At 51.6% G+C, this 19820-nt stretch overlaps 6 protein-coding genes across 6 annotated transcripts; 2 read left to right on the plus strand and 4 right to left on the minus strand.

The window, feature by feature from the left end:
- Positions 1-2: 2 nt before the first annotated feature.
- Positions 3-3567, minus strand: BDW70DRAFT_32679 (uncharacterized protein). Its single transcript, XM_073743761.1, has 5 exons — positions 3488-3567; positions 1521-3432; positions 1364-1453; positions 482-1311; positions 3-413 (listed from the first exon to the last, which is right to left on the minus strand). Exons 1-5 carry the CDS (start codon positions 3511-3513, stop codon positions 317-319), a joined length of 2955 nt encoding a protein of 984 aa, XP_073596892.1. The 5' UTR covers positions 3514-3567; the 3' UTR covers positions 3-316.
- A 2221-nt stretch (positions 3568-5788) lies between these two features.
- BDW70DRAFT_149539 (putative membrane bound cation transporter) lies at positions 5789-7727 on the plus strand (the record flags this gene model as incomplete). The annotated part of the gene is made up of 2 exons (XM_073739026.1): positions 5789-7421; positions 7471-7727. 2 exons carry the CDS (start codon positions 5789-5791, stop codon positions 7725-7727), a joined length of 1890 nt encoding a protein of 629 aa, XP_073596893.1.
- Positions 7728-10588: 2861 nt separating this feature from the next.
- BDW70DRAFT_32699 (SANT/Myb-like DNA-binding domain-containing protein) lies at positions 10589-12295 on the minus strand. Its single transcript, XM_073743762.1, has 6 exons — positions 11831-12295; positions 11636-11754; positions 11472-11577; positions 11354-11421; positions 11184-11284; positions 10589-11121 (listed from the first exon to the last, which is right to left on the minus strand). Exons 1-6 carry the CDS (start codon positions 11904-11906, stop codon positions 10674-10676), a joined length of 918 nt encoding a protein of 305 aa, XP_073596894.1. The 5' UTR covers positions 11907-12295; the 3' UTR covers positions 10589-10673.
- A 2527-nt stretch (positions 12296-14822) lies between these two features.
- On the plus strand, positions 14823-16067 carry BDW70DRAFT_134404 (class I SAM-dependent methyltransferase). The gene is made up of 2 exons (XM_073736499.1): positions 14823-14862; positions 14951-16067. The coding sequence occupies exon 2, from the start codon at positions 15254-15256 to the stop codon at positions 16052-16054; it is 801 nt and encodes a 266-aa protein (XP_073596895.1). The 5' UTR covers positions 14823-14862; positions 14951-15253; the 3' UTR covers positions 16055-16067.
- A 43-nt stretch (positions 16068-16110) lies between these two features.
- BDW70DRAFT_32729 (uncharacterized protein) lies at positions 16111-16711 on the minus strand. The gene is made up of 4 exons (XM_073743763.1): positions 16604-16711; positions 16484-16548; positions 16334-16420; positions 16111-16274 (listed from the first exon to the last, which is right to left on the minus strand). Exons 1-4 carry the CDS (start codon positions 16613-16615, stop codon positions 16187-16189), a joined length of 252 nt encoding a protein of 83 aa, XP_073596896.1. The 5' UTR covers positions 16616-16711; the 3' UTR covers positions 16111-16186.
- Positions 16712-18695: 1984 nt separating this feature from the next.
- Positions 18696-19796, minus strand: BDW70DRAFT_32752 (WW domain protein). Its single transcript, XM_073743764.1, has 2 exons — positions 18960-19796; positions 18696-18869 (listed from the first exon to the last, which is right to left on the minus strand). Exons 1-2 carry the CDS (start codon positions 19564-19566, stop codon positions 18796-18798), a joined length of 681 nt encoding a protein of 226 aa, XP_073596897.1. The 5' UTR covers positions 19567-19796; the 3' UTR covers positions 18696-18795.
- Positions 19797-19820: the final 24 nt, after the last annotated feature.

Raw genomic sequence — 19820 nt, forward strand, 5'->3', positions numbered from 1 at the left:
CAGACCCATCGCGTGATGATGAATCTCACATATTTCTTCTTGTTTGATTACGCGATCGAGCAAATTTATCACCGCAGTAATCCCTTGTCTACATACAGTTATGCTATGTTTTCCTGAATGCTTCATCCCTCAGTCACCTAGTTTTACCACTGAGATATCTAGATATTTCTCAGTGTCGTTAGCTGGGGTAGAAGACAGGAAGACAGGTCTATGACAATTAAATGTAGCCCACTATAACAGAGGTATCAACTGACAATGGGCATATAAATGCAGCTTCAGATTCAGTTCAGTGGCTGCTCACCACGAACTGCAACACTTAAAGATCGTCCATCAACGCCCTTAATTCAGCTCCCTCGTCTCCGCCTTGATCCCGAACGTCGAACGAGAGCTCCCCAACCAAGGACTTTACATTGCTATGCATTGTTAGCATTACCACAGAGTCAAAACAGTCTAGATATTGGGGTTATATTGGATGCCATACCTAAGCAACTCCCCCAGTCCAGCTCCCACAACAGACCTTAGCACCTCCAACGTGGCAAACGCTGAGAACGCGGGATCTCGAATGTGCCGAATACTCATCAAGTCCTTGTCTGTCTGACGCGCGGAGCGCGCAAGCGGGAAAGTGGCCCCGGTAGACAGATACGGGGGTAACGGCTGGGCGTTGATAACAGCTGAGCCGAGGTGGCAGAGGAGAGAGGTTGTAGCGTGGGATTTAAAGTCTGCAGATTGTAGTGCAATAGTGGCTAGGCGGGAGGACCATTTATTCGCGAATTTATCTTCCATCCTGATATTCCCTCGCGTTGAAGGTAAAGATGGATTTTGGAAAGATTGAACAGTCTGGGCCATCAGGGCCATGCTGATGAACATTCGCTGGATCTCACGGATGATCGCATCGTATGTCGGTTTTGGGAACTTACCCCCGATACGCGGCTCGAAGGTACTAAAATGACTGAGCGTCCGTAGTTTCGTCAGAAGTATCATCCCCTCCTTGAAGACTCGCTGTCTAGTTTTCTGCAGATCCTGTGCAGTCGCAGAGTGTGTAGCCTGTACAGAGCCCGTACCCAGCTCGCTTTTCATCCACAGCTCAATGGCCGCGTGCATGCAGCTGTAGAACCGCGCGAGGAGATATAGCCCTTCCCCAAGGGATTTGCGCAGTGTGCTCTTTGACGTTACGGGGTAGGGGAGGACGACCCAAATAAAGGAGACCGCACAGCCTGCTGCGACGGCGAGAAGCTTGTAAGGAGCGAACAGGTAGATTGGATAGTAGGGTTGACCATTCGAGGTGCCGACGTCTGTGCCGAGCTTGCGCATCTGTACGGCGGAATGTTAGGGAGTATTAACTAAGACAACGGGACAATGTCACCTGTAACTCGTAGCCAACAATCACATTCAAGGTGACGATGGCGATCACGGACGGGCCGAAGAGGGTGGGTCTGGTTATGTAGAAGTAATACTAACATAAGATATCATTGTTAGCTTGCCTGCGCAGACACCTGCTGATCTATTAAGGGTGTGCTCACCTCAAAGACATTGGCCAAGTAAAGGAAGACTATTACTCCCGCTGTATGTTGGTTCGGTATGTACCAAACCATCAGACTCAGCGCCAGTGAAACAACCGTAGCCACAATGCGCGTTACGAAGCCTAGCAGCGTCTGTCCACTCGTAGGGCTCATGCCTATAACAATCACAATCATGGCCCAAATACATCTCTGGTGGATGAAGAAGCCTTGCGTCTGGTGGAGATACGCAAGAATCCCGACACAGAATGAAGCTGCTGCAACGCGGAAGCCGAAAACGCTTTCTGGAGAATGGAGGACGGGGGAGATTAGGGGGAGGACGCTGCTTGCCTTTTCCCAGGTTGTTGTGGGGGGCAGGTGTTCGGGGTCGGGGTGAGAAGGTTGACTGTTCCTGTGTTTAGATGTGATTGAAAGCCATTCGCAGATGGTAAAGGCAGGCAGTATTATCCGCTTTCGAGCCATAGTACCATCCATGACCCTCGAGTTTGCGAATTCTACGAAGTCCTGGGTTGCCTTGAGCAGATTATCTTGGAGTTGCAATATATACAGCACGAGGAAAAAGTCCTGTTCAAAGTCAACGTCGGGAGCAGCTGTTTCGTCATCTGATACTTCATCCGTTGGCTTTTCGTAGGAAAGTGCCCCAAGCGGAACAAAGGCCTGAGGAAGCTGTCTTCGTCTCGAATGATATTCTAATTCACGCTTCTCGAATTGTGCAGGAAAGTGTGGGCTCAACGGGTTCAGGCGCTGCCCTGTCTCCTCATCCCTGTGCCTATCAGGTTGTTTCGGTTTTATGATTTCCAACTTCATCAACGCATACTGCAGCCCAGCATTGACCAGCTCAGAGCATTCCTCAAAACGGCTATGCAGAAATGCTGCGACGTGTTCAGTCTGAAGCCGAGAAAACACCTCTCCAGGATGGTTCATCGCGATATCGAGGGGTCCCTGCGCTTCTTGGCTCGAGACCATGTCTAGTATGTCTGGAAGCATGGCCAATCCCGAAAGGGGTAGGAAGAGGTTTCGGAAAAGACCGCCAAAGTGGGTGAGGTCACTCGCGGATAGCTTGCCCCATGCAATCTCATCTTTCGAGTAGAAGAGGTCAGACTGTAGCATCGCATGAATTGCATCAAGGCCTGCAACCGCTGCTTGTAGTTTCTTTCTCAACTCCTGGGGTAAATCGCTAATTGCAGGCGTGCCGTCCCTACCGGAGCTAGATAGCGCTTGGCCAGCGCAAAGCGCAAAACCGTCTCCGATAAAGCCACCCTGAGCTTTTAGCACAGTCTCAATCTGCGCCGCATATTCTCTTACATCCTGAAATACGTTTTCCCGACTGGTAATGGGATAAACCAAAAGCGAGACCCCTGTTGCAATGGCAAACCCCAGCATGAACCCCTTCAGCAGTCTCGAGATGAACTCCAGTCCGTCGGACAGGCTCACAAACGTCCCCGCCCGCGTCAGAGTCACACACGAGAAAACTGAGAATGCAACCATCGGGTCCTGCAGCTCCGCCGGCTTCCACGCACGGATGGCGTTCGCAGCCCAGATCATGACAATTAGCCATAGTGCGGAAACGGCACAAGCGTCGGAGCTGTACGCGTCTTGCGGGGGAACTGGTGGTGCATGATGTTCTCGTGCTTTGATAGCACAAAAAACAGCAAGGCAGCACAGAGAGGCCGCGACGCAGGTTGACAGTAGGTCAAAGAAGATAATCTTCGTGAACTTTGCTCGAGGCAGTAAAGCCTGCGAAAGGACGGAAATCAGGGCGGACAGGTAGCCAATCGTTAATGTAATATTAGAGATGGCGCTGCTCTGGTAGATCGCGATGACAATGGTTGGTGGGAGAGCCCCTTTGAGCATCATGAGGCATGTGCGGGTGTCGAGGTGGAGCGTCCGGAGCCATTTTGCTGGGCCGAAATCCCTAGAAAGTCAGTACTTATTTAGGCTGTATTGTGTACTTTGAAGGGATATGCTACCGGAGCCATTGAGATACTGGGAACATTGCGGCTGCCCTACTCGGGCATGAGAGTGTGTTGGGATTTGTGGTACAGCGGCCATGGGTTGATATAAACTACCCCAGACAGAGTTCCGTGAGCAGCTTCCGCAATCTTGACGTGGATCGCCCCCGGGACGGGAGCCGGCATTGATGGGATCGGGTCCCGTATCAGCCATGTATTTCTCATAATCATTATGGTGTTTGTTCTTGACCATCACAGCTACTTTAGATTCGCATCATTGCTAACGGCTCAGGATCTCGTTCCTCTACTAAGCAACGTCAGCACCCAGAAGCGAACTCGGCTATAAGAGTAATGTATTTGGTATGTTGAGACAATTGCCCTATTCAATCACTGATAGAGACCGCCAATGAGTTGTCCTTGTAGAATCAGATTATGATATTGTACCGCTTCGACTCCTCAAGCCCTTGTGCTTGTCGCTCAGCGATACGGTTAACCACGGCGGATAAAGTCTTTCCCGTACAGTAGGCTTCTTGTGTCCAACGCAATAACAGCTTTCTGACGCTATTTGGGTGGCTCTAGAATGCGCAAATGACACTCTCTGCAAGGACAAGCATGGTTGTTGCAACGCTACGTCCTGTGTAATGACGGACGTCATCCTAGGGCTGCGTCTAGGCAGCACAATATCCCTTCGACGCTGATTTCAGTATTGACCCTGACTGTATTCGGCACAAAGTTGACTCAGCGTCTCTCCAGCAGTGGCAATCCAAGGACAGAGCCGAGGCGAATAAATTGGGCTAGGCAGCCTGGGTCGGCAGCCGGTGAGGCGCACGCCTTGTCACGGAGAAAAGGTGGAACGCAGTCCGGGTGATGAGCGAGGCCCACTCAACGGGGATTTGATACATGGCCAAGTTGACAGTATGGGTAGACACTGCTCGACATTATTGACGAGTCTGTAAAGGTAGGAGAGGATCATCGACCCCTCCTTCGTTGCATTATCCCTTGCCTTTCAGCAGAAATGAGCGGGGATGACGAGATGCAGAGAGAGCACTCGGTAAGTTACCGTTCGAGGAAGTACCGGAATCTCGGCGATAAGCTCCGAGAATACGACCAATCACCGCTGCACTGCTCAGCCCCGTGTGGCGGTGCTGCTCTCCATGATTGGTGGCCTTACCAGGAAGTGGCCAGTCAACTGTCAGAACATTGACATTGAGTTCGAAAGGAAGATTCCAGATTGCCAGTCAGTCGCGAGATGTCTCCTTGGAAAATGTAGCAAATGACAAAAAGAGAGTTGATGCAAGCGTCAAGCGGAAGGGCCAGTGTAGGACAATAATTGATGAGGAGCATAACCATGGATGTAGCAGGACGCGTAAGGTTGAGGTGCCTGTTCTTCTTGGGTGCAAGGGTTATTATAAAGGAGGTAAGATAATACGACAAAAAACAAACACCGGACCGCTATAAATCCCACTTGACTGGATCAGTTGTCCTCCTGCAATTTATCTCCTTATCTGTGTCCACTAGCAAAGCGCAGTCAAACAAATTCTTCATAGTGCCAAAGCACATCCACCGTATTCTTACACAATTGTCATATCCAGCTGTCAGGATTCCAGGCCCAGGGGTGAGGCGTGATCGCCGGGCTTGGCATACGTATCAGGCGGCCAAGCCTCTCCCTCGCTGTGCCTTGAAGCTTCGCTCTCTTCTATCTCTCCATCTCCCCGTCTGCTTGTTCACTCCTTCATCCATCTGTCTCTGCCGTCTTGGCTTTCCCTCACTGTCCATCCGCCCTCGACCATCACTCTTGGTCTTGAATTTATGCGTAAGCGTGCTCTTCTCTTGTCTTCCTTCCCCGGTAACACCCGTCTCTGGCGTTTGCCTTCTTATCAGCTCGTTCCTTTCTGGGCAGCCTCCTTGGCAGACCAGGGGCGCGGAGGACCAAATCGCTCTTCTACAAGTTCTCAACCCAGCTGACCTGTTTTGACTCTAGACCGTATCCGTTCGTGGGCGAAAGCTCACGCATCTATCTCCCCCAACTCCCAGTCCCAGGGCGCCTCGCCAGAATCTACGGAACGCCCCGATGATCCCGATATACGTACCCAAAATGATCAAGTGAATAAACCAGTTGGTGACCCGGCTTCGGGCTCACCGACCGATGACAACTCTCAGAAGAAGGGACTCGTCCCTCGTATGAAAAATGGCAGCATCCGATTCTTTCGCCACACGAAGACCGCAATATGCCACAGCTGGGTCAACGTGCTCCTGGTCTTCGTACCGGTCGGCATTGCCGCTGAGGCTGCTGGACTCAATCCATCGGTGATTTTCGCCATGAATGCGGTGGCTATTATTCCTCTGGCTGGACTTCTGAGTCACGCTACTGAGTGTGTCGCCAGCCGAATGGGCGACGCTATTGGAGCCTTGCTCAATGTCACCTTCGGCAACGCAGTCGAACTGATCATCTTCATTATTGCCCTCGTTAAGAATGAAATTCGCATCGTTCAGGCATCTTTGCTAGGCTCTATCCTAGCTAATCTTCTATTGATTCTTGGAATGGCATTCCTCCTTGGAGGTCTCCGTTTCCAGGAACAAATCTACAACAGCACTGTGACCCAGATGAGCGCTTGTCTGCTCAGTTTGGCAGTCACCAGTTTGCTGCTACCGACTGCTTTTCATGCCTCATTCAAGGACTCGGATGTTGCCATGGACAAGACCCTTGAAGTTTCCCGGGGTACCAGTGTCGTGCTTCTCCTCGTTTACGTCCTCTACATCGTTTTCCAGCTAAAATCGCACGCTTATCTTTACGCCAGTATTCCTCAGCAGATCATCGATGAAGAATCTCACCCAGGTGTGTTGGCCGATCTCATGGATTCGTCATCAGACTCGTCAAGCAGTTCATCCTCGGATGAGTCAGACGATACGACGACCTCCTGGACAACGGCAAAGCGTATCAAGCGTGCCATGAAATACAGAAGGCATCGAAAGGCTAGCACCAGTTCGCGGGGCACAAACTCCCCAGAACTGACGCAGAAGTCGTCCGTTATCGATGTCTCGTCTTTACCGCCGCGACAATTGAGTGCTACTAGTGCCTCGAGTGAGGAACAGCGCGACGAGACTGGTTCATATATTGCAGCGGTAGAGCAAGGCCAGGAAAAGAACGGACCTCGATCGAGGGATTTCGGCGATGATGGCCTAAATATGGACGCCATCACAATCGCCAGCCGATCTGAGGGCCCGCAATTGAGGGACTTCGGCCAAGCGCCTAGCATCCAGCTCGCCGAGAAAGGCCGCAGAGGACCAAAGCGTGAACGGAAGAAAAAGAGAAAGGCTGCCAAGGAGGAAGCAAAGCAGTCTACTGCTCCAGACTTGGCTCAGCCAGCCGCCAACCCTCGTGTTTCCGCTTTATCTGTTGGTCAAGGTGAGACTGGCGACATTCCGCGCAAATGGTCCCCTTTCCGCCCGAATCTTCCGTCTCTATTGTCGAACACTGTATTTGCCACTCCACCACCAACCACATCAAATGACCCTTGGGGCAACTTCAACGGCTTGCGTCGTACGCACTCTCTGCCTTCGCTCAGCCAGCGTCCTCCTCCCCAACGTGTGCAACGCCCACCTCCAGTCGGCAACGCTGTCCAGTTCGCCAGAGTGGCTGCACGTATGCCGCCTGCAGGAAGCCCCACCAGTCAACAGCAGCCTCAGGAACATGAAGAGCCCGGAATGTCTCGCACTGCCGCGGTCGTCATGTTGCTTCTTTCCACAGGACTTGTGGCAGTTTGTGCTGAATTCCTTGTCGACGCCATCCCGGCGATGGTTGAAAGCTCTCACGTCAGTGAAGCCTTCATTGGTCTGATTATCCTACCCATCGTTGGTAATGCTGCAGAGCACGTAACTGCTGTGACTGTCGCCACGAAGAATAAAATGGATCTCTCCATCGGTGTATCTGTCGGTAGTAGTATTCAAATCGGTAAGCACATCCGCACAAATCCCTCAAATATGATACTAACTGGTTCTAGCAATCTTTGTGACACCCCTGGTTGTGATTCTCGGCTGGATCATGGACAAAGAAATGACTCTGTACTTCACTCTCTTCGAGACGATCTCGCTCTTCGTGACCTGTTTTGTCGTCAACTTTCTTGTCCTCGACGGCCGAAGCAACTATCTTGAAGGAGCTCTCCTTTGTGCCGCGTACGTGATTATCGCTGTTGCGGCCTTCTTCTACCCGGATAACGACCAGTCCAGCGCGCTTGGGCAGGCAGGTTCCGCGAGCTAGACGAAATGATGGGTGTCGCGGTGAACATGGACGAATGCTCGGTCTGGCTGCAGCTGAAATCCCCATTTGTACAGCGATTACCCCTAAATACAAACTCCTTCACCATCGATTGATGCATTGCGATTATGGGTACAAAATAACCAAATTGTCAATTCCCTTAACCTCAAGTGCGTCACCATCGATCTCAATAGTTTTATATCTACACCTGAATAAATCATAACACTCATCTTTTCCTTAAACCATTGTAAATCATTGTAAGATCTAGATGTATCGTCTTGTCATTTAAGTGTCGAAGTGGATCTCCCCGATAATCGACCTCTCAGCTTCAAAAGTCAAAATCTAAGGAAGCGCACAATGCCTTCCGGGCTGATATCTATTGCCTCGTGAAAGCGAACGCAGAATCAAGAATTGAGCGTTGATGGGCCTGCTGGATGCGCTGGACTCGGCGACTGTTCGTCGTGCGCCTGTATAAGAGCACGACAGCTGCCAAAAAAAAAAAAGAACAAGAATTAAAATCAACACAGTGGAGCACAACACGCATATCCTTATCATCCAAACCGGCTATAGGTCTCACCAAAGTCTGGCCAAGGGTCTCTCTAGAACTCCAGACTCTGGGCTCGCTATAGTCATACGAGCGTACCACTAGCTCAGAGCTCTCTAAATCCTCAAAGGGCTCAAGACAACCGTCCTATGCAATATAGACCAGTGGATTCCTTGCAATTGTCTTTATAACTGTCCCAACTTGTCGTGCTTTCGTCAACTCGATTACCCTCCTGGGTTACCGGCAAGAAATAAAGATAGATCCTGTCAGGGCTCTTCGGAGTCCTGTCCATTTTCCTAGTGGACTGTCTGGGGTTTAAAGTCAATGAATCTATTCTGAAGAATGAGGATACCATTTGTAATGATAGACGGGAAAGCGGTTATGCTCTTCAAAGAAAACTTGAGAAGAAGGCTTGATACTCAAAAGAGTACAGAAATATCCTGAGATGGAAAGCCCTCTGTCTCTGGTGGAGGTAAACTCCAACATAGCTGCGGAATTAGGTTAACACCAGAGCTCTATTTCCAATACAAGCCACTCGAGAGAAAAGAATCTGACGTGGGCTCTTTGTTCTTCCCGTAAGAAAAGGGTAAAGACTATGTAGCTGCAGAATAGGTCTAGAGCAGGACAAGAATAAGGGAGAGCATTAAATACTATGTGCACTTGACGGCTCAGCAGAGAGACCAAGCCTGTGTTTAGGTATGGTATGAACGTGCTGCATACAGCGACGGAACTGGAAGATTGACCAATGCAGCTTCAACCCCAGTGCCTCGGGCTCTTTTTTTTTTTCCTTCTCATCGACAACCCCTATAACCAAGCGATCACTCAATAGATCTCGCCCAGAACGTGATCCCTGGCTAAGCGCGTCTCGCACTCGAGTGTCCCATGAATAGCCCATACTTCCCAGCCCGGAATAGCCTGACGGCATTCGGACAACTCCACCACCTACCGAGCCAAAACGGTCTCGGATAGAACGTAACTGTCGAACAGGGCACGAAGGTCGTACAGTCCCACAGAGCTCAACATTTGATCCCAACCAGAGATAACAATTACAGATGCGCCACTCGTTGGTGGTAGCAATATACCCCGTTCTGACGTCGTAGGCCCCAAAGCCCAGGATGTGAAGGTTGACGGCGAATTTGGCGCAGATGCGGCGGAATGTGTCCTCGGTCAGCACTGGCAAGAGGTCTGACCTAAAGGCGCAGGTTAGGATATAGGCTGCCATCTCTCCATTAGTAAATAGTCGCGAAGGATGGAGAGTGAGATGTTATGGATGTGAGGTTAGCAGCGTACATGACTTTTGCTGCAAGGACTTGTAATGTTCTATACTTCGGGAATACTGCCAAAATCATAAAGGGCTTTGGATATGAGGGGCCTCCTAGTACCTATGTCCAGCGGAAGAATAGCCCTAGTTCACAAGAGAACTCAATGGAGATGCCGCTGACTGGTCAAGGAAGTAACAAAGGGCGTCAGGTTTTTGCTGCATTCGCAGTATCCTGTATAGAGCAAAATCAGAGCCCACAAATTCAACTTCCGCTCTCTAGTAGCTGCCCACCGGCATATCTGGCCTCTTGCGCTAAGGCTGGTGAAGGCTGGTGAAGGCAATGTTTTGTTCTCGCGGCAGTCTTGGTTGGTAGGATCAGGAATAGGTATAACAGACGTTGCTGCCACAGAGCAGACAGCACACAGGCTTGCCTAAGCAACGGCAAAGTGATACATATGGCTATCATCGCGCGCTTTGTACTGTGTACTGACGTCGGTAGGCACGACAATTAGAAAGAAGCGTTGCTGCAGCTCATTCGGGTTGTAAGCACTTGTAGATAGTGCTCTCGTGTCGCCAGCTGTTGAATACTAACCAATTAGACAATCGGAATTTTTTACATAGAGGTCGTTGTAACACCAGGCAAGAGCAAAATAGATAATGGCTGTAGCAGAGTGGTCAACATGGCAGGACAAGTGTATACTCGTTTACGCCTGAGGCTAACACAAAGGCCTGTTCTCGGCTAAAGCAGACTAACTATAACAGGCTAGACCGACCCACAGCTTGCTGCTATAAAACTCAGCGCCGCGAACCGGCCGCGCCCTTTTTCTTCCTTTCTCCAGAATAGAATAGTGTGGTACTATACCCCAGCGACGACTGTCTGCACTGAATGGTCAGAGTGTCGGCTGCTGTATGCCTCTTAGTACCAAGATCAACGGGTGCATATCTAGCACGCCGGTGCTTCCCTGGCCTGGATAAGGCTGCAGCGCGTCGGTGTCGTGGTATCTCCTACATTCCACAATCTACATGGATCGGTGTTGTTGAGAGCAAACTTGTCAGGAACGCCTTCAGTCTACCTAGCCGTTTCTATTAATGAACGAATAATGATTGTACGAAGCTGTCAAAGCTGCCAATGATTACAGAAATCTCAATACCCAAACGTCTCCTGCCCAGGATACCGAACGCCCTCCTGCTCCAATCCATCGCGGAAATCGTATCTCATTCTCATCCCCATCGTCTCGGGCATCATCAGCTCTGAGCCGTCTGGTGAGTTCGCGTAGAACGACGGTGAGGGCTGGTATTGTGGCATGTACCCGCACGAATCACCAAAGGCACCCATGGCCATGTCGAAACTCACGGCGGGGGCTTCAGGCGTCGCGGGCAGGTAGTCGGTCGCCGAGAGCTGCGGCGTGGACGAGAGCGAGCCGTAGTCGTAAGGATCGTAGCTGCTTCCCTGTCTGCTGCCGGGTACCTGCGGTGTTGATGTTGGCGTTGAAGGAGGACGGCGCGAAGACTTGCTCGGCGATGGTGAATCGCAGCAAGGGTGTAGATGTGCCGGGGCAAGGCTGATATTCTTTCGGGAAAGGATGGTGTATCTTGAAGTCAAGCACCTTGGTCAATAAAAGTCTCGCTGGAGGGAAAAATTGACTGCACGCACTGGTTCTTGATATTGTTCGCCGACCTCGTCGGAAAGTGGCATTTTTGGATATCCTTCCAGCTGCTGCCATGGGTGTTGACAGCCGATAACAGGACCATATTCTGGCTCGCATGTCAGGTCTTGTCTCGTCGCAGTTTAAGAATGCAGCCAGTATATGAAATATAACGTACCTCATCCACCGTCCATGGACTGCGCTCCAGCTCTGGGTTCAGGCAGTGATGCCAGCGCTTCGAACATTCTACATCTCCTAGATTAGCAAGGCCGCTAGGCAGAGGCCTAAGTACGTACGGTCTGCATTCCTCGTCTCCATCTTCTGCGCAATCGTCGCCCATCGGTACTGATACCGCTCTACCAGCCGGAAGAGCCGTTCGTCTTCTTCTTGCGTCCATGAGCCCTGATATTGCTCAGCTGACTTGATTCCACGGTAAAGAGGGAAGGACGGGCGAGTATACCTTTCGCAGACCCCCCGTAAAGCGATTATAGTACCGCTTCCGACAGTCCTTGTTCGTGCGGCCGGGGATGTGTCGCGCGATCTCGTTCCAGTTGATTTTCTGGCATTTACCGGTAGGTGCTAGCAGACCGTCAGTACGGTGAGACTAGTCAGTTTGGCCTGCAGAAGGCAGACTGGCAGGAACGTGCAAGCATACCTTTTTCCTGGACCTGGTATAGATCCCAGAGGAGCGCGTCCTCAGCAGCCGTCCAGCGCCGGCGAGGTTCTGTCATTGTGAGAAGATAATTATCTTTGTTATTTTTTTTTCTCTTGCGATGTCTTGTGTTGACTTGTTGCTACCGGCGGATATGAATGGTGTATGGTTTCAGACGTAGAAACTCGGGATAAGACGAACCTTTAAACCAAACCCAGACTGACGAAATGAGACATACGACGAATGCACGGCTGCGCCTCCCAATCGACCGAGCCAGGATCATTAACATCGATGATCACCGGTGGAATCCTTCCTCCCAGCCCCAGCTCTTCTGCCTACCTAGACCAGTGCTTTACGCCCGCCTAACCTGACAGGGGGCGCTGACTACGGGTACGGTACATTCCACCGTTTGGTTCAACCGAGCTTAGATGAGAAGCCCCCACCCCCCCGCCAACGGTTTCCTTAAGGTAAAAATGGGATGACAAGACAGGAGGGCTTCTACCAAATTCCCAAAGTGGACCCTGACATCTCTCACTCGCATTCCTCGCATTCCCACGGTCCGAGTGGAGCCAATAAGCAGCGTTGATGGTCCAGCTCTTCAGCTAGCTAGCTACACATCGGGGCCATACCCAGCGAGCGCCCACGACCGGGGCCTGCGATGCAGGCCTTCTATCCATGGATGCATACACCGCATGCAGGTCTGGCCTCAATCAGCCGCAACAGCCGAGCCTAGCAAAATCCTCACGTAATACGACTGGTTGGTAAAAGAGGAAACCAGTCAGTCCAGTGAGTCAGGGCGGAGGGTAAGTGTAAGACTGGTTAGGTTTGCGCTGTGTAACGGGCCGCTTCGTTTAGGTATGTTCTCCGATAGGTCGGTCTGGGAGCAGGCGTCCTTGCAGAATCCCATCGCAACTTCTCTCAGCACGCGCGGCCGCGTGCGAGAAACGTGGGATCTGGGGGCGGGAATGGGCGATGGAGATGGGGAATGCACGAGGACTGGACGGAGCCGGGCACGACCGGGGGAACGAGCCCGGGGGAGGGGTGCGTCCCTGCGTGGTTTACGGTGCACATGTTTCTATCCCTGTCGTCTGGCATTGAATCTGCCAGGGTTTATCAGATTCGGTTGGCTGGCGCATCTCAGATTCAGCTCTCAGGCAAGCAAGGGGTGTCGAGGGCAACGACAAGATAGGCTCGAAGAAGCGAGGAGGGCTGCGTCCGGCGCAGTTGGTTTCGCCGTTCCCCTCGTGCCGTTACGACCGGGCTCGCTAAGCCCCTGCAGATGCAGCTGGGCGGTTTGAGTTGAGTTGCGCTGCTCACGTCGCTCGAGTGGAATTGCCTGAATTCCCGGTTCGAAAGGAGTGGGAGGGCAGCGCCAGTGAAGGAGAGGGGGTCTCTGTCTCACTCGGGCCGGTCTTGAAAGACTGGCGACATTGACGACATTCTCGAGCCCGATAAAAATAAAACGTGAGATGCATGGCGCAGAAGAAGATAACCGTGCAACGTGGACAACGTGGTCGGTCAGCTTGTTTCAGGGTGGAATGTGCGGTGCAGTCAGACCGAGACAGAACCCCTCTTCGGCATTCAGAAGGTCGTACAAGGCGTTCAGCGCCCAATCCTTCGAGAATCATCCGGCTTGGATGATCGTCCTTGATTGGGGGCGTCATGAATGGAGGCTTCATCTTGTCTTGGCCTCTGGCCTGTGCTGCTGTGCTCGTCCTGGCTAGCACCTAGTTGCACCTAGTTCGCACCTGGTTAGCACAACCGGGGTATGTTATATGGGGACTCCATCATTTCTTTTACCTGGAATTTTTTTCTACCTGGAAATTAGCAAAATTAGCACGGCGAAGCCCTCGAAATGGTCCCCGATGCGCTTCGTACGAGGCAGCCAGCGAGCCGTCCTGCTCGGATAGTATTGGCGGGCGATGACGGCTCCTCGTTCCCTCGCTTGACCGTCTATTGCTTGGCGATACCGACTAAAGAAGGAATCTCGTATCCGCCGGGGCGGTCGATCAAACACTATCTCCAAGCCAATCACACGATATCCCAATTGAGGAAGAAAATCGTTTGGCGCCGAGACGCAGAGGCTCCCGAGACAGATTTCACCTATATTAGGCGTCCTGCTAACCAACTATAATCGTCCTCTAATAAGCGTCACCACCATCCATGGATTAGCGGGCTCTATCCCCGATACCACGATCTGGACGGGCGGCCGCCCGTCCAGACTCGGTACGTTTGCCGGCGATGGAGACTACAAGGACTGAGGTCGCACGTCTCCCATGGGAGCTGGTTTTGTGGTCGGGCCGTTACACGACAAGGCCAGCGCTGACGGTAGGTACAGCGCGGTCGGGCAGGCCGAAAAAACCGACCATGGGATGCAGACGGTGTAAGCTCTCATTCAATTGGGTTATCAAGATCATTAAATCTAAAGACACATGCAAACTCCCATGGATTTAATCTTATCTCATGCTTCTGAAACACTACCCTCCGGTCTCAGCCTCCAGTAGCTGAACGTGAAACTGCAAGCCTTCGATTAGCCCGCGGGTATTATCTCCGCTGTTGCAGTTCGTCAGAGATACCTGATTGCTGAATAATAAGACGCCTCCCTGCCGATTAGAACCAGACGTGATGTTCTTCTGCAGTTTGCTCTGCAGTCTAGTGATTTCTTGCCTATCTCGGAGTGGATGATCTGCCGGGCAGCCAATGGAGTTTTACTGAGCGATGCAGGGCGCCCAGGATCGCAGCTGGATCTCAGTGGTCTTCATGTCAATTGCTGTTGGTAAGATTTTCTATTTTATTATGATTTTTTCTCTTTTTCCCTCGTTTCGCTCTTCTTTTTTTTTTTCGTGACATATTATGGGTCCTTTTTGCCTATGCAAGGACCTTAAGACCTTAGTGACTCGGCCAAGGCCTACGTTGTCCTGAAGGCGGTGAGCCATCTGTAAGACTTCCTCATGACAGCAATCCCTTTTTCCTTTCTCCTTTCCAGCGATTCCTTCTTGTACGTACGGCACGTCTACATCGGAAGATCCATCTAAGTACGTCCCATTACATGACAGTTGGGCGCGGTTCTTCGAGGTGCCTACGTTATCCGGTTAACAACGCTGATCATGGAGATAATGATAGCCGAACTTTTCTAGCTCTACATCTTGGAATATGGTCAATTGTCACTAGAAGCCATGCAGATCCGAGAAGTCTGGATTTGAACAGTTCGATCGGTTTTACAACTTGTAGTATTCAAGAGGAATACTGCTCGCCGGGCATGGAACGTCATGGGCGGCGAGGCCTAGGCCCCGCTGCCCCCGTAGCTGTACCTAGCTCCCCACTAGACAGAACACCGCCCACCTCTGCACCTCTCGTCCTGGACGCTGTCCCTTCCTGTCCCGAGAAGTGCCGATTTAGCAATTGATCCTATTTACCGCACGCAGAATGACAACCTACACAACGAATCACGCGCCCTCTGTCCTGCAAACCCACAGCTGGCGCACAGCCCAGAACTCCGCCCCGCATCTCCTGCCGCACCTCCAGCCGGGCCTGAAGATCCTCGATATCGGCTGCGGCCCGGGCTCCATAACCGTCGACCTCGCTCGACTTGTCGCGCCTACGGGCCACGTCACCGGGATCGAGTACGTTTCCGACCCGCTAGACTCTGCGCGGGCCCTCGCTGCCTCAAGCGGGATCACCAACGTCACTTTCCAGGTCGGCGATATTCACGCGCTGCAGTTCGATGACGATACCTTTGACGTCGTACATGTGCACCAGGTTCTGCAGCACATCAGAGACCCGGTGCAAGCACTCCGCGAGATGCGGCGTGTCGTTAAACAAGGCGGGATCGTGAGCGTGCGCGAGTCGGACACCATGTCTTGGTATCCGCGCAATCAAGGGATCCAGGACTGGCTAAATCTAACAGGGCGAATGGCGAGCGCAAACGGCGGGAATCCGCATCCTGGACGGAAGATCCATGTATGGGCCGTGGAGGCGGGCTTTGAGAGGGAGCGGATCGAGAGGAGCGCGGGAACCTGGTGCTTTAGCACTCCTGGTGAGCGGGAGTATTGGGGCGAGAGCATGGCGAGGCGGATGGAGAGCTCGGGGTTCAGCGAGGGGGCCGTCCGCGACGGGTTTGCAAGTCAGGAGGAGCTGCTCGCCATTGCGAAAGGGTGGAGGGAGTGGGTTGCGCATGAGGATGGGTGGTTTGGGCTGTTGCATGGCCAGATTTTATGTTGGAAGTAGCTACGGGTTGACGGACGGAATGTTAGATATGAGCCACGGCAGGATACCCATGGTCTGCTAAATGGTTTTCATATAATATTTGACTAAAATAGAAAGTAATCATATTCATCGGCTTCCACCTGCCACCACTACCTACGCCTGGCTGATCTCGCAGTGCACACCCTCTGGCAGTCCAGCGCTCTTCAACTCATCCGCCGAAACACCATCAGGAACAACGAATCTACCGGCACGATATTAGCAGAGCTTTGCTTTTCAGAAACGTGGGTGTCTGGTACATACGACGTCCGATGCGTAGGCGGCATGCTCCTCGTCGAGAAGAACGGGGTCTGCTCAGTGGCTCCTTTTGCTGCGAAAAAGTCTTTTGTTCTGACAGGAGATATTAGCGCTCATTGGAAAAAAAAATACTTTGTGAGAGGATTAAGGCAATACATCTGTTCAATCTGGCTTCCATGTTGCTGGTAGGCCTCGCGGCTGTCGTATTTGATGATCGCGGTCTATTAAGAGTCAGTTCTGCAAAGTGAGAGTGTACGATGGGAGCCAATGGCTTACGTATTTGGGCATCTCAATAGTTATTCAGAGGTAGCTGTTTCTGACCAGTGTATCCAGTGGAAAGATAAAAGGGGGAGGGGCTCTAGTTGCGGGGTACGCTGGGAGACAGGGACGGGATAGATGACATCATCCAGATCAGACAGTCTCCCTTATATAGGAGCATAGCTAGGCTCCAACTATATTTGTCCCACAAAGTGCCCTCTACAAGGCAGCCACCATTCAACTTGGCATAGACCTTAAGGCAGATTGAAAAGTATATTCAGGTGGACCTGGCTAACGACGATCTTGTTGTGTATTGTTCTCTTCTAAAATCATCATCATCCGATTTCTCAGGAAGTCGTTTTCGTATATTTCCCACTGATCAAACCAGTTCAGCTTTATGGCATACAGTACGCATCAAAGGGACTATCCAGGATATGCCCGTGCCCAGGGGTTCTTCCCGTTCAGCACCGAGTCGGCGTACTCCTCAACCTTGACGGCAAGCTCGGTCTAGTCAATTATTGGTTCAAGATATGTGAGCTGGAAGGTTCGGCATTCGTAACTACTATATGTAGCTCGTTCTGCGTCTGCATTATGAGTCATGTAGGCCTACATGTCGTTGGACTTCTTCCACAGAGTCCCCTCCCTACTACGATCCTCCTGCACAGCCTGCTGCAGCATCTTCCGAACTACTTCGCCCTCAACTACAGCAGATTCAGTATTGAGCAGTCTGTCACTAGAGCGCCGTCAGCCGCTTGAGAGCTGCTGCCGCGTCATCGTCTTATACGAGTACGTACGGTAGATGGCAAGCACTAAGTATCCTTGCAGAGGCGGCTAGTTCTCGCTAATGCCCTGATGTCGAAGTTGAGGTTGGACCTGACATCTTCGTAATGACTCGGCCGAGTCTGGAGATATACAGTTCTATACTTCGTCAATATAAGACCAATTTGGCTCAGCTCTACCTTACAGTTGGATCTATATCAAAGGTGTTGATCCGCAGCTCAGTTGGGTGTCCCAGAACAGACATTCCGAGCGCTTTCCACAGCGGGCTATCATGGTTGACTGACACAGGCGACAAGCACCGCAACCAAAACGAGATACTGCGTGCTGAGATACCAATTGATCGGGAATCGTAGTAGTCAACTCATTTGTCGGGACAATATCTACTATTCTGAATTGATTCTCTCCACGCAAGCTCAAGACGTCTAAACAAGTATACTCGTCATCGAGGTCAGCTATACCAGTAGTAATACATATTCTCTCTGTTACTTTACTTAATACAGATCAAGCCCTCGACTGATAAGACGTACTGGATATCGACTCCTTGCCAGATACTATAAAGCAACTATAGCACTGAACGTAGATAGGCGCAGGTCACAACTGACTTCTCGTCGATTCATATCACAACTGCGTGCAGTCTCAATTTATTGATGAGGCCCGCGGATTTTTCTCTGGTCCATTATAATACCAATTCTGGAAACCTTAAATCTTCTCCGGACTGCTCTGCGCCGGCCCTCACCATATAAACGGAGTGCCCAAAGCGTTGAACCGGTAAATATAGGACTATTCTTCAATAGGATATACTGCAGCGGCCACGTCCACAGAACACTGGAATATAGGTGAGGCCGTATGGCAATATTTGCATGCAGCCTTGACTCAAACAGGTCCGCGAAGTTATCAGGATTCCCTCAAGGCAGTGTTAAACGCTATGATAGATGGCTCGGATAGATGACATTTAACGCGGTTCAGTAAAAATATGAGTAACATGCCAGTACACCTCACGGGATACTTCACAAGATAGGCACTCTGAATACTATCGCTGGAAGTCGTTTTACCAGTCTATGAGGAGTCTAGAATGAGGTTGACCTGTGAGACCCCTTCGTGGATAACTTGAAGCAAGAAACACTGTGATACTTTGCAAATATCTTTTAGGGGTTTAACAGGTCTCCTTAACGCCTTGGATATATAGATCCGACTACGGACGGATCAAGGATAAGCGCTTGCGCTGGAAGTACTCTCATGGGTAAAGAGGATGGTGATGAAGCCTAGGCAAACCACTACATAGTCTTCTGGAATGGAAGATGTTCTTTTCAAATCCAGCGGATTTTGCCTTGCAAAAGATGAGGGTACAATATTTCTAGATAGAATATAGAAGTTAAAATATTACAACCTCAGTCCTCGAATGCCACAGATCTGCGTAGCTAAATCTGCCCTCAGTCATCACCGTCGTCTGAGTAGTGCGGCTCGTCATCGGAATGGTGCGAGTGCTCCTCGTCGCTGTTCTCAGCTGTGACAAACTGTTAGCACCGTGCGTACATCCAACCTCAGATTCCGAACGAAGGAGTGAAAAGGGGAGGAAGGAAAAGGGAAGACATACTAAGCTCATGCCCCAGAATAGCACCCCCAACGGCTCCAATTGCCAGACCCGCTGCACCCGCTGCTAGGATCTTTCCGGTATCACTGTGCTTCTTCTCTTCCTTCTGGTACTCTCCGCCATATCCCTGGTCCTGGGGCGGGTACGCCGGGGCGCCATACTCCTGAGGCGGGTATGCTGGAGCAGGAGGTGGAGGGGCGTAGTACTCCCCGGGGCCAGAACGGGACGCCTCGCCGTAGCTAACGTCATCAGGGAGCGTCCACTCTGAGCGACCCGTCGCGGTCTCAACGTAGAAGGCCCGGCGAGCCCTAGGCTCCCATTCTTGGATCCAGCCTATGGGGAGAGGGGGCGGGGGGTATGAAGGGGGTCGGGCAGAGGGAGGGCTGGAGTATGGCGGGCGGGAGTCATAGGAGCGGGATTCCTCGTAGGGAGGCCGGGATTCATAGGAGCGGTGTTCCTCATACGGAGGGCGCTCGTAAGGGGGGCGCTCGTAGTGAGGGCGTTCTGTGGGTGGTGCTCCATCGTAGGGAGGGCGGTCATAGGGGGGTCGCTCGTAGGGCGCCGGTGGGCGTTCGCCGTAGTAGTCGCGGGCTTCGCCGTAGTAGGACATGTTTCTGTGCAAGGAGATTGTACCAACTGATGGGTAGGAGATGATAGGATATCAATTGAGAGAGGAAACAAGAGGAGGGCTACGCGCTTTAAATAATCTTCTCCAACACGGAGGGACAGCTACAGAGAGGGGCATCAGGCTCCCGAAAACGCGCAGTCCCACACCATGACAACTAGGTTGGACACCTCGTCTCCAAACTCCTTACCCCTGTTCTGATATTTGTGCACGCGCCGGTTCCATACAGAATTTTGCAT

The sequence above is a fragment of the Aspergillus foveolatus genome (genome assembly GCF_047715535.1).
Source record: "Aspergillus foveolatus strain CBS 279.81 unplaced genomic scaffold BDW70scaffold_18, whole genome shotgun sequence".
NCBI classification, from domain to species: domain Eukaryota; kingdom Fungi; phylum Ascomycota; class Eurotiomycetes; order Eurotiales; family Aspergillaceae; genus Aspergillus; species Aspergillus foveolatus.

Bases quoted from the DNA above. Each gene is read 5' to 3' on its own strand.
- BDW70DRAFT_32679 (XM_073743761.1), bottom strand. From the start codon at position 3,513: ATGTTCCCAGTATCTCAATGGCTCCG. The intron at 3,433-3,487 runs GTAGCATATCCC...CTGACTTTCTAG, and splicing joins CCAGTATCTCAATGGCTCCG to GGATTTCGGCCCAGCAAAAT. The intron at 1,312-1,363 runs GTGACATTGTCC...TCCGCCGTACAG, and splicing joins TTGTTGGCTACGAGTTACAG to ATGCGCAAGCTCGGCACAGA.
- BDW70DRAFT_32699 (XM_073743762.1), bottom strand. From the start codon at position 11,906: ATGACAGAACCTCGCCGGCGCTGGACGGCTGCTGAGGACGCGCTCCTC. The intron at 11,578-11,635 runs GTATACTCGCCC...GAGCAATATCAG, and splicing joins TTACGGGGGGTCTGCGAAAG to GGCTCATGGACGCAAGAAGA. The intron at 11,422-11,471 runs GTACGTACTTAG...TAGGAGATGTAG, and splicing joins GGAGACGAGGAATGCAGACC to AATGTTCGAAGCGCTGGCAT.
- BDW70DRAFT_134404 (XM_073736499.1), top strand. From the start codon at position 15,254: ATGACAACCTACACAACGAATCACGCGCCCTCTGTCCTGCAAACCCAC.
- BDW70DRAFT_32729 (XM_073743763.1), bottom strand. The intron at 16,421-16,483 runs GTATTGCCTTAA...ATCTCCTGTCAG, and splicing joins GGAAGCCAGATTGAACAGAT to AACAAAAGACTTTTTCGCAG. The intron at 16,275-16,333 runs GTATGTACCAGA...TCGTGCCGGTAG, and splicing joins CCGCCTACGCATCGGACGTC to ATTCGTTGTTCCTGATGGTG.
- BDW70DRAFT_32752 (XM_073743764.1), bottom strand. From the start codon at position 19,566: ATGTCCTACTACGGCGAAGCCCGCGACTACTACGGCGAACGCCCACCG. The intron at 18,870-18,959 runs GTATGTCTTCCC...AGTTTGTCACAG, and splicing joins TATTCTGGGGCATGAGCTTA to CTGAGAACAGCGACGAGGAG.